The 12,102-nt window shown below is 47.0% G+C and overlaps 1 protein-coding gene across 2 annotated transcripts; it reads right to left on the bottom strand.

The window, feature by feature from the left end:
• Positions 1-3,475: 3,475 nt before the first annotated feature.
• On the bottom strand, positions 3,476-11,201 carry WBP2 (WW domain binding protein 2). Of its 2 annotated transcripts, none has more exons than XM_053960168.1 (8): positions 11,080-11,201; positions 9,291-9,399; positions 8,640-8,775; positions 6,983-7,075; positions 6,645-6,761; positions 6,310-6,432; positions 5,135-5,211; positions 3,476-4,959 (listed from the first exon to the last, which is right to left on the bottom strand). In XM_053960168.1, exons 1-8 carry the CDS (start codon positions 11,136-11,138, stop codon positions 4,906-4,908), a joined length of 768 nt encoding a protein of 255 aa, XP_053816143.1. In that variant the 5' UTR covers positions 11,139-11,201; the 3' UTR covers positions 3,476-4,905. The 2 variants fall into 2 exon arrangements, with proteins under 2 accessions (XP_053816143.1, XP_053816145.1); XM_053960170.1 differs by having other exon boundaries at positions 11,075-11,162.
• Between the last annotated feature and the right edge of the window lie 901 nt (positions 11,202-12,102).

Raw genomic sequence — 12,102 nt, 5'->3', positions numbered from 1 at the left:
AGCAGGGGCAAGGAAAAGTTTAGAAAGACAGGATTTGCTGAGCTGAGCTCGTAAATGAAGCCAAGCTGATACCTTTTGCTTCCAGCGTCCAGAAACCATAGGAATTGTGTAGGGAATGGCAGGTGGGCTGAGAGGACCCAGCAGGGAGGGATCCTGGTCTGTCTGCACCCTGAGGTGTGAGATCCAGCAGCTACCACCGGCAGGTACAAGTCCCTGCTCCTGCTCCCTGTGACGTGGGGCACTTCGTGTCCCACTGGGGCCTGTCCCAGTGGCACAGGGCCAGCCCTTGAGCAAGGAGGGGGCTGAAATACTGGTTCCAGTCTCTTGGAGCTGACTCACTCCAGAGAGTAGACAGATGAGTAACACCTGTTCTGGCTGCAGAGAGAGCCTTGACTGAAATAAAGATCCCCACCCTGCACATCTCAGTGTTTTGTCCCCACCCACAAACCTCACTTTTCTGTGCAGCTTTAACCTGAAACTCCTGATCACAGCCTGCCTTGGCAAAATTCACTTCCAACACAGCCCTGGCAGTTCTTCACAGGTGGTGGTGCCTGTGATGCAACAGGAGCTGCTCACTCCTTGAAGGAGCTGCTCCGCTCCTTGATGCTCTGAGAGCAGCTGGAGCCAAATTTCACCCCACACCTCCTGCCACCTCCAGCAGTGTTTGCAAAGGGAGACAGTGCTGTGAGCAGAGCTGATAAATCAGTGTCCATCATGTGTCAGAGGCAGTTTGACCATCTACAGCTCTGAGAGTGTTGGGAAGTCCTCATGATCTCCAAAGGAAGGCACACACAGGACAGAGAGGTCCTGGCCAGGTGGGCTTAATCCCTCTCTCTACAACTGCTTAGTGCATCCCCCCCCCCCGCCCCCAGCCAGAAAGAAATTAATGCATGAAGCTGGAGCATTTGAGGTAAAACCTGGGCAGAATGGTGTGGAGGGAAAGGAGGACTCTGTTTCTTCCTTTGTCTGGAGGCAACCCCAGGCAAGCACACACAGGACGGAGCAATCCTTCCAGGGTAAGGATCCTTAATCCCTAAGGATGGGGTAATCATTCCAAGGTCAAGAACTTCCCCAGCCCTAGGGATAGCACCAGGATTTCAGGGCTGACAGCAGGAAATCTATCAGCAGCACCTGCGGTTCCTGCAGCAACACTTCTTTGCACAAGATCTCAAAGCACTTTGGAAATACCCAGTTACCCCACACTTGCCAGAGGGGGGAAGCAGCTGCATTTCCTAGCATCAGGGGCAGGGAGAGACTTCTCAGCTGAAGAGCCCAAGTCACATCAAGACAACTGTAGGTGGTGGTGGAAAAATCTGCCTCTGTCAAGCATCCAACACTAATTGTTCCCTATGCCTCCTCTCTCCCTTCAGTAGTATAATACCAGCCAACTGCTGGAGTTTAATGGTACCAACCTGGCTGTCACATGGCAGTCTCCTGCTGCACAGCCAGTTAATCACTGAGGCAGGAACCAGACCTGGAGACGTGTCAGTGAACAACATTTCTTCATGCCCTAATCCCACACGGCTTCCAGAGCAGCAGCAGACTTCAATTTGCATGGCCCTGCTTTAATATTTAAAATGTTCTGTGTGGGCAGCAGGACTGGTGACCCTTCTACCCTCCCTGAGCCCTTTCCCAAGCAGAGAACAGCTCCCAGTTTCCATCGGGGGATGGCAGGGAGTGCTGAGTACCAAAGCCAGATTTGGGCATTTTGGCAGGGATTCTCACCAGCACCCATAAATCTGGATTCCCAAATCGTGCTGCTCCACTCAGCCCAACACCTGCCAGAGCCTTGCTGGCTGCTGACACTTGCCAAGCATTCCCAAAACCTGCTTCTCCTCCCACAGCACACTCCAAACACATAGAGACCACGCCCCATCTCTTTTTTTGGCTTGCTCCTCCCCTCCCCTCCCCACAGATCGTGCACAGCTCCAGCCTGGAGGAATAGGAACATTGAACCTCAAACCAGTGTGGAAAGCCCACAGCTTCAACTCCAGATTTAGCCCACTGACACCCGTTTCATTTATTCCAGCCTGACTCATCCTTTGAGTACATTTCCCTTTTGCCAGACAGAAATCTCATGGTGTCTCTGGAGGTCTTGCCACTTCTCCACTCTAAGGGAAGTGACTCAGCTCAAACCATGGAGCTGAGTTCCCATGGGAGCAGATATTTAAATATTTCTCTCTCAAGCACACTTAGTTGAGGAAAGGTTTTAAAAGAACCTCATGGATTTGTTCTGATTGTTGGTCTAAGAGCTGCACAGGGAGTGGGGCTGGGCAAGAGCTCTGGAAAATTTGTGCAATCTGTGTTTTCTAGGATTCTGTCTGTGTAGAGGGTAACTGGGAACGAGCCAGAACAGAAAGGTTTCAGCACCATTTTAGAGTTGGACAGATGTGACTGAGGAAACCTTGATTTGAAGTTTGAAGAAAATTTAATTCACAAATCGGGATTTATTAATCTCCTACTGGAATGTAATGTTTTATCTCAATGCTTTTCTCCTTCAGCCACCTCTTCTACCCAAGAAAACAAACCCGAGTGGCTCAGCCAGGCTTAAAGTGCAGTCAAACAGCCATGTGGGAGGATGTGAGAGTCAAAAGGGATGTAAAAATGAGCAGAATCTGGAAGATGTCCCTGCTGGCTGGTCAGGGAATTCAAGAGAATGAAGGCAACCACAGCAGCTGCTGGAAAGAGGAATGAGACCAAGAGAGGTTTGGATGATACGTGGAGAGCAGGTTCTGGGTACCTCCTGTTTGACACGTGTCAGTGTGAGCTGGGGGACTGACCAGGACCTGATCCCACATGGAACACTCCTGTCCTGCCAAGTGAGACTGAAACACCTGGTTCAGTTCAGCTCCGGCACTGCTGCTGGAGCACAACTCCCAGCTTTTCCAGGGACAGGAGCACAGGGGGAGCACACCTGAGACAGCTCCGACCTCACTGGGCACAACCACCCAGGCACCTCGGCACACTTACAGGGAAAAAAAAAGGATAAAATTGTGGCTTGCTTCTAGAGAGATATTTCAGAGGCATTAATTATGCTGCAGTGCTGAGTTAATTCTTGCAAAGTAAAACAGTAAACAGGTTGTAACTTTTATGAGGACAACTCTGGAAAAACAACTTGGGTGACACATCTGGGTAGAGTAAAGCAGCTGCTGCATCAGCTTCTAACAGGAACTGTGAAATGGGAGTTTCCTGAAACATTTTAACATCTTATTTTCATTCACTAAGCCACCCAAGAGAAATCAAGCAACTAATGTCACCAGTGAAAAGCCAAGTGGTTTTGCTTCTAATAATAAAATATAAAATCAAAATGATTTTGCTTCTAATTCCTCCTCTCTGCATCCAAAGCTACCAGCTCACCAGAAGTCTGCCCACTCACACACACACAAACACCCCAAGTTTTGAGCTGATTTCTCTTTACTTCACAGTCTTGGCAAACAAATCTGCATTCAGAAGTCATTTCACATTAATATATTAATCAAACGCTTTCAAAATAAATATATTTTTTAAATAACGATTTCTTTACATCACCGCAGTAGCAATTCTAGAAAAGTCAGTGCACAAACAGTAGCAATTTCATTAATCAGGTAAAGAAAAAGAAAACAAGAAGTGGACCTTGTTTCTCTCCGAGCAGGATGCATGCAGCAAGTCTCAGCAATTCCCTAGCACAGGACCTTCTGTCACACTTTGCTGGGAAGGATTTTCTCTCTCGGCTGTCAGAAGCCAGTGAAGTGTCACTTGCCAAAGCTTTGTACAATGCAGAAGTTCCACAGCCCAGATTCTGATCAGTCCTGCACAGGTTCTGCACTGGAATTGTTGCTAATGAGACCAAGGAATCAATGTTATGAGGAGTCCAAGTTTGGGTGACTGGGAATTCACAGCTGGACCACACAAACAGCAATAAACAACACTTTGTACCTTACAGCTTATTCCAATGTTTTGCATATTCTCTCAAGTGCTTCCAGGACAGAAGTAAAGCAACTGCTTTCTGCCCATTAGCTGTTAATTCACCAGGTAAATCACAGCAGGAAGATGCTTCACTGGCCAAGAAGTGTAACTTTTGTTACAACAAAGGAAAAACAAAAGTGCATTACAGACTATGAGGAGAATGCTCAGGACTTGGGGAATTCACATATCTAACTGAAAAATAGAGACTGCAGAAATATTAGTGTTCCTATGGGATCTAAACTGGTCAGATGCTACTGGAGAACCCTGTGAAGAGCAGCATGTCTGAGGAAGGGACATTTGTCAGCACATACATGGTGAGCAGCAAGGAAATTTGAAGTGCTATAGATTATTTACTATGATTGTCAGGAATGATTTAGATAAAAAAAATAAGAAAGTTGAATATATATCTGAAAAATGTCATAGGTGTGTTCTTCCTTTGAAATCCCAAAGGTTGCCTTTGAAGTCCTTTCTCAAAAGCAGAGTTGGATGTGACACTCTGGATTAAAAAGAATAACTAGAGGCATCCGTGTGTCCAGAGGTGCTCTTGGATGCACACTAAGGTGAATTCAAGACACCTCCCACCCCCAAGAGCCTTGTTTCCATGTCATGATCATGTTAATTAGCAGTTTAGAGCAGATGCTGACTCTAAAGAGGTATGCTTTAAGTATCAAAAGAAACAGAGCTAAGGGAAGCAGTCACACATGAAGAGAACCTCCAGGTGTAGCGATGCTGTGCACAGGGAGGAGGGAATGCTGCAGGACAGCAAACCCTCAGAGCTCCACAGGTGACCCAGACTGCCAAAATCCCTCCCCTTGCTCTGCACAGACCTACTCCTAGAGCCCCTGAAAGCAGTGTGCCTTGGGGGAAGGTTCTACTCCTCAGTGCCATGGACTGTGCCCCAGAATTCTGCCAAAATGGAAAAAAAGAAAGCAATGAGTCGTGGAGAAGTTCTGTGTCAGCTTATTGGTTTTTCTTGTCCTCTGGTGGGAAGTATGGAGGAGGAGGTGGCTGGTCCTGCAATTCAGATGACAAAAGGACATCAGTGCTTGGCTAAGAATATTAAACTCAAAGCCCCCCAAAAAACCAAGACACCAACATCAATTCAGACCAACTTTGCTGTGCCACTGAGAGAAGATCTGCCAGACACACACTTGGGCTCCCCTGCAACCCCAGAGCAACAGGGACTCACCGTGGGCATGTAGACATTGTGGGGGTTGCCTGGGCTGTAGTAAGCACTGGCAGCAGCTTCAGCAGCCTTGGCTTCAGCTGTCACAGGGAGAGAAGTGACAGGTTAGGGACACACAGAGAACCCTTACAATAGAACAAGAACCCCTGGCCATCAAGAGTTACTTAACAGAGCACCCTGTGACCAGTGCTCAAGTTGCAAAACAGCTACAACAAACACAATTGAGTATTCTCTCTTCCAGTCACCACAGAATTGCCAATTCCCAGTGAAACAGAGGAAGACTGAGTTTGGAAATGTCACCTGGGACTTGCATGTCAGCCATAAATAAATGCTTGCTGTTGCCTTGCCTAAATACAGACAATACCCTTTATAAACAGGCAGTGAACAAACCATCCTTCCTGGGAGTGAAATCAACAGGCAAAACAAAAATCAGCAGAAGATGATAGCAGCTCAGGGGATTAGTGTATTAAAGATGGTAATTTATGAGCATAATCCAGATCCTCCATTTGTGCAGAACACAAAAATCTTGTACAACCCTCTGGAGCAGCGCCACTTCCCAAATAATAGTTCAAAGATGAATGGTTGTTTTTTCAAATTGAAAAGTTAAATCCTTATTCAAACAAATATTCTTATCTGCAAGAGATCTATGGCTGTATCCAACCACAACAGCTCTTTTTTTCATTTTAATAAATCCTAAATGAGTGAAAAATGAGGCTGATATTTCCCCAGCTCCTTTCCATCATCTCTTCCCCTGATCCATATTGTTTCAGCAAAAATAATCACATTAAGAATGAAACAGGGGAAGCAAATATCACCAAAGCCACAGTTGTGAACTAAAATGGACCACAAACACATTTAACCATCATATTCCTTGTATTCATTCATTAGGGGAAGATTACCACCACAGGAGAATCACAGACTCTATTTTTTCTGTCAAAAGACAAATACATCCATCTATAAAATGCCTACTAATGGTGTTTACCCTGAAGAGAATCAGGCTGGACTCCAGACTGAGCTGAACATACAAGGCTGGAGATTAGGGGAGCTCCTTAATCTCTGTTCTAAACAAATTTCAACTTCTAAATGGAGCTTCTAAGTTCCCCAAAAGACAAGAAACAAAGTCTGTTTCATTCCTAACAAAACTGTTGTGAGTTCATTCACCTGGACAGGCTCCTTACCTGCAGGAGTGGAGGGCAGGTCTGGGCCACTGACAGGGGGTTCCATGGGCCCTGGGTATGGTGGGGGTGGAAGCTGCATGTAGCCCATGTTTCCAGCTGCCGCAGGAGGACCAGGGTAAAAGTCTGTCAGGAAAAGAGATCACATAGCAAGAGACTTAACTCCTCTGGGTGGAGTTCTCAGCCAAAAGAAGCCAAGGCAAATATAATTAAACTCAGGAACAAAAGCTACACAAGTCATCACTAAAACACACAGTAAAATCTGTTTTTCTTGCCCTTTTAACCTATTTTAACTCTAACTCACTGGAATAACCCCCAGCCTCAGTTCCCAGACGTACCTGGAGGAGGAGGTGGGTATGGATAGCCCCCGTTAGCTGCAGGTGGTGCAAAAGCATAGGATCCATTTGGCATGTAGGAATAGCCGTAAGCTCCACTGGGTATTTCACCTCTGGAGACTGGGAAAGCAAAGACAAGACCTCATCAGAACATCAAACCTGCCTCAAAAGCCCGCCAACAACTCCAACAAACTTAAAGAGTCCTTATCAGAAAAACAAGTAAGTGTCATCTCAATAAATCTGCTGCTCTTTGGATGTGAGAAAAGTATGTTTTAAAGCAAGCTTCAGGCAAGGGCTCCTGAAACCACAGAACTCTGGCAGACACCCCCAGCCTTCCATACCTTGTGATGCCACCTGCAGCATCCGCTGCCCAAATTCAATTGCACCCCCAGCTGCAAAGGTCATCTTGAATGTGGCAGATCCTTCCCAGCCACCTGAGGGAGGAAAGACAGCACTAAGGAGCAAGAAGAAACCATTTCCATGCTATTTAGGTTACATGCTGCATCTACAGATACTCTATATATAATTCTTAAAAGAGCTTATCCCAAAAATCCAAATTTAAAAAAAAAAAAAAAAAAAAAGCAGAGAAAGTGGCAGAATTATGGTGTCATCAGAAAAATTCACACTGGGGTATTGTGAGGTCAAGAGAGACCTGATGCAGTAACATCCATGAGGGAGAGCTTCAAAAGCTTCCTGGAGTTGTGGCTATTGCCACAGTAGCTGTCAGAGGCCAAGCTATCAGGAGTGCTGGATTTGCTCTTGCTTTGGATAAGATTAGTGCAGAAGACAGGGCTTTTGTTAATCCCGTTTGCTAAAAAGCCTCTGCAACTACGCCTAACTGTCAGCTCCAAATTAGTTTGGGAGTCTGAGTGCCCAAGAAAGCAAAGAACTTAATGAAAAACATAGTCCACATAATTCCATTAGAGCCCATGGAAGATATTTCAAGTCAGGATAAAAAAATTAGAAAACAAATAAATTATTGCCATCTCACATTACAGTACAAAAAAGAAAAAAACGTGCACAGTCCAGAGTCCCAAGAAAGCATCAAAGAAGAAGTTGTGCTGAAACAGACACAAGTAGATTAAAGAGCTTTTTAAGCTAAACCAGACTCTCATGGCTCTTAAGACATCATCATTAAAGGAGATGGCTTCTGGGGAAAATTAACAAAGATCTAGCTAAAGCCTTTTGCCTTTCACACAGTTTAGTTTGTCATTAATGCTCAGGCTCCCTCTCATGCTGGATGGTCCCACTCAGCTCCCATGCAGAAGCTATAATGCTGATTTCAGAACTGCAGCTGAAGGCTCTTACACCCTGTGCTGTGATTTCTGTGCCACAAGTGCTAGACTGAATCAAGCTGAGGATGAAAATTTACTGAACATTCTGTGCCTTTGGTAAAAAAAAAAATCAGTCAAAACCAAAATTATTCTTGAAAATGTTTGCCACAGCCTTCTCATTGACTTTAATGTGAAACAGCTCCTTAAATTCCCTGATTTCAAGACAATCCATTCCTTTCCAAGTGCCATTTTCACTGCCAGGATGCACTACAGCAATACCACACTTGTCCTTGAACTGCACAAGAAACACAATGGAGAAAGTGCTCTGGGGGTCTGTACCTGAACCCAAACAGAGCCAGAAAGGATCTGAATTTTTGGCACAGGAGAACCTGGATGCAGGTGGGATAGATGATCCCAAGTGACCAAAGCAAAATGACATCATTCCTGCTGACTCCATTCTGATGTTTATTTGCTGAGATCACTTGTATGATTGAATTTTGTATTTTGCAGAGGGCAGGAATGAGATGGGTTACAGAGCACATCTGCTCATTGTAGCTGAACAGGGAGCTGGTAAGGGGAATGTTTTTAGCTGCCAGTGAAAGAAACATGTTTTCACATGAGTGTGAAAACCCATTTGGACAGTGTCAAGGTTTGGTTAGCCAGGATTTTGCTACGAAGTGAGCAGCTGAACTGAGACACAGAACATCCACTATGTGATACCTACCTCCTGCCTCTGCTTTCACTGTGCCCTTGATGTAATTTGCTCCAAACACTGGCTGCTTAATTTCACAATCCTTCAACAAATAAAAGGGCATCACAAATGACTGCATGGCATCCTTCCCCTTTGACACAAAGATAACCTGAAAGAAAATAACATGACAAGAGCTAGTCAAAACAAACAGGAAACACAGCCCTGATTTATTTTATGAACAGATTTCTCCATGGACTGGAACTTGCTCCCACATCACCAGTTCCACAAGCTAAAGGCTACACACAGCAGCTACAGGGGTAAACCAAATCCTCAAGGTACTAAAGCCTTCCAGGAAGTCCCTTGCTCAGATAATGCTCCTTCCAGCTTCCTGAGAACCTGCTGCTCCACACAGCTATGATTTAGTAGCTGTGCTGTTGCATTCAGCAATTCCAGTTTGAAGATGCCTGATGGACTAAACAGCTGCCTGTGCAAGAACAAATCAGATTTATTATCTGCTGACAAATAGATGGGATATGCCATGAATTCATAATGCTTCCCAGAGGGAGAGGATGAGCCACACTTCAAGCAGGAGTAGATTATCCTGACTTTCATACACGAGGACATTTAAATACAGACTCCAGGGCTGTTATCTCCTTAGACGAGATAAAGCCTTTCACCACTTACCCGGTAGGGAGTCAGGAAAACACTCCCTTTCTTGGTGCCCTTGAAGGCCTCTGGCATCGGCTCCAGATCACTGAAGGTGATTTCTACATGGTCATAGGTCATCAAAACACTGCACACGGCAACACAAGAGACAGCAGTTACAGCTCAAGGCAGAAGTGCAGCATGCACAGAAGCTTACTGACCTACCAAAACCACCTGTAACCTCAGCATTGATGGAGATGCTGAGCAGGCAGAATCACTCCTGGTTTGCCTTTTTTTGGTTGTTGTTGTTGGCAGCAGCAACTGAAGTAGCACTTGGCTACTTGTTCCCTTCCCAGTGTGCTGACACAGCTGCTACTGCTCTCTGCACAACCAGGCAGCAAACCTGGTCAATTGAGCTGATCAAAATCTCAAGATCTTTTTTTGTTTTAAATTGTTTTGCATTTCTGCTGGATCAATTCCCTAATTCAGTTGCCCACAAGTGACATGACAGAGGAAGAGCTGCAGGAGAAGAAAGTGCTCAGGCTGGCTTATGCAACACAGCTATTGGTCTCACCACAGCTCAAGCACCTCTGGCACAAAAATGTGATCCAGAGGAACTCCCCTTCTTTGCCACAAGACTTCATTAACTCGTGTTGCCTGCACTGATTCCTTAATTCTCAATTACAAACTGACCTGATTAAAAACTTTGCATGGACACAGCAGGTAACTTGTACTGACAGTACAGCACCCACATTAGGACTCTAATCCCTAAAGCTGCAGAAATCTCCACCACCTCTATCTTTGGCAGCTGACGTGTTTCCATCCTCAGTCATTTGCCAGTGAATACCTGTCCCTCCAGAACAGCTTGGGAATGGGAAGGGCAGTGGGACCAGCTCTGTTCAGGCTGCAGCATTTCATCTGGATCAACCCAGGGACAGGCAAGCCCTGATGCAAGGCAGGCTGACAGCTGGGAACAGCAACACCTTCAGCTGCTGCAGTCCTCTCAGGGAATGCAAATTTAAGTACCTGAGTTGATCCTTCTAAGAAAGGCCACATCCCAAGTGGAAGTCAGGCACAGAATTCCTACACCAATGTTTAAGTGGCCCCGTGGAAAGAAGCGCTGGAGGACGAAGCACTCCTTTGTCCCCGAAGCAGATGACTGCCACGTCAGAAGCACGCTGGCAGACAGCGGCTGCGGACAGCCCTTTGCCGTGCAGACAGAGGCAGCTCTGTGCAGGCTTGCCGTTTCCATGGTTATATCCCGGCACCTTTTTCCAAGGCTGTTGCTCCCTCCCGCACACACAGAAAGGGGGCTGTGCTCCAGGAGCCCGGCAAACCAGGGCGGGCAGCCTTTGAGCTCGGGCACGATGCAGGTGCAGCCTCCCCGAGGGGGAGAGGCCTGGGTCCAGGCCAGATCACCTGGGCGGGAGCTGAGCTCTGCCAGCCCTTGCTGAACCCTCGGGGGAGAGGCTGGGGACAGCACCAAGAGCCAGCAGCAGGCTGGGGGACAGGCTGGATGCTGAGGGAAGCGGTTTAGGGGGGCAAGGCCTGCGGCTGAAGCCCAGCAGTTCCTCTCGCACAGGCCCTGGGGCAGGAGGATATATACAGCCCCTAAGCCTAGGGAGATGAGGGGAGGAGAAGCAACGCCGGCACCGAGAGGGTTAAACCACCCCCTTTACCCGCCTCGCCCCCTCAGCACGCCCCCCCATGACCCACACAACCGCTCCCCCTGAGAGGGAAGGCAGGAGGAGGGCGAGGGGAGAAGGCAACTCGCTGCTATCCCCCGGCTCCCGAGGCCGGAGGAAGGGAGAAGGGGATAGCACCTCACTTCTCGCTGTTGTTAACGATGACGCCGCCGCCCTCCGAATGGTTCTTGTTGAGCGCCATCGCCGCCTCCTCCGCCTCCTCCTCACAGCATCAACCCCGCTCTGCGCCTGCGCGGGAAAAAGGTGCGTCGTCAATGGGACCGAGAGGCATGCTGGGAGTTGTAGTCATCGCCGTCTATGGAGTGGATGACTTCGGTTTCTCCGCGCAGTGCATGCTGGGAGTTATAGTCCACCTCCCACCACCTTAGCACTAGGCCATTTGCCCGCGCGGAGCATTCCGGGAGCTGTAGTCCCTCCATGCACAATATTTACTCTCTCCTTAACGGCCATGCGGTGCATGCTGGGAGTTGTAGGCCGTCCGCCATGGTACCCCCTTCCCCGCCTTAGGGCCTGGCACCGTCTCTCTGTAATTGTGCTGTTTGGTGGAGTAAAATAAAAATAATCCCGGATATCTGACGGTTCTGCACATGAAATGAGGTTTAGCCCCTTAAACGGCGGGGATGCTTCATTTCCCACGATTTTTTAAATTCCCACTTGATGTGCATTTCCTGTTTAGCACACTTGCAGATTTTTGATCCTGTTATTGGCAGCTTTCAGTGATGGAATCAAGCACATCCAAAATAACCCCTTTATACTGAAGTGTGTTAAACTAGAAGGACTAACCGGCTGCCCTGTAAACAAGCCAAAATCATGTCTGTGTGTGTCTCTCTCAGAAATCTGGGAGCAAGAAAATAGCTGTGGCATCTGCAGGAAGGGTCTAAACTCTTACCTCCGTGTGCAAGTAGGAGGAATTAAAAAAATTAATGATTGTGCAACTTCATTAAAAAAAAAGGAACCTGCAAAACTGTTTGAAGGGCTCCCTCAGATCAACAACTGACAGCTGTATATTAATAATATACAAATAAGAGTATGTATTACCCTCTATTATATATTTTTAGATGGATCTGAGCTATTCCCTGGATTTGCAGCCCAGTCCTGTCTGAGTGCCTGAGAACCAGATGCGAATGGGGGGGAAAGCACAAAAA

The sequence above is a fragment of the Vidua chalybeata genome, chromosome 19 (genome assembly GCF_026979565.1).
Source record: "Vidua chalybeata isolate OUT-0048 chromosome 19, bVidCha1 merged haplotype, whole genome shotgun sequence".
NCBI lineage: Eukaryota > Metazoa > Chordata > Aves > Passeriformes > Viduidae > Vidua > Vidua chalybeata.
This window is presented reverse-complemented; position numbering and strand designations above follow the sequence as displayed.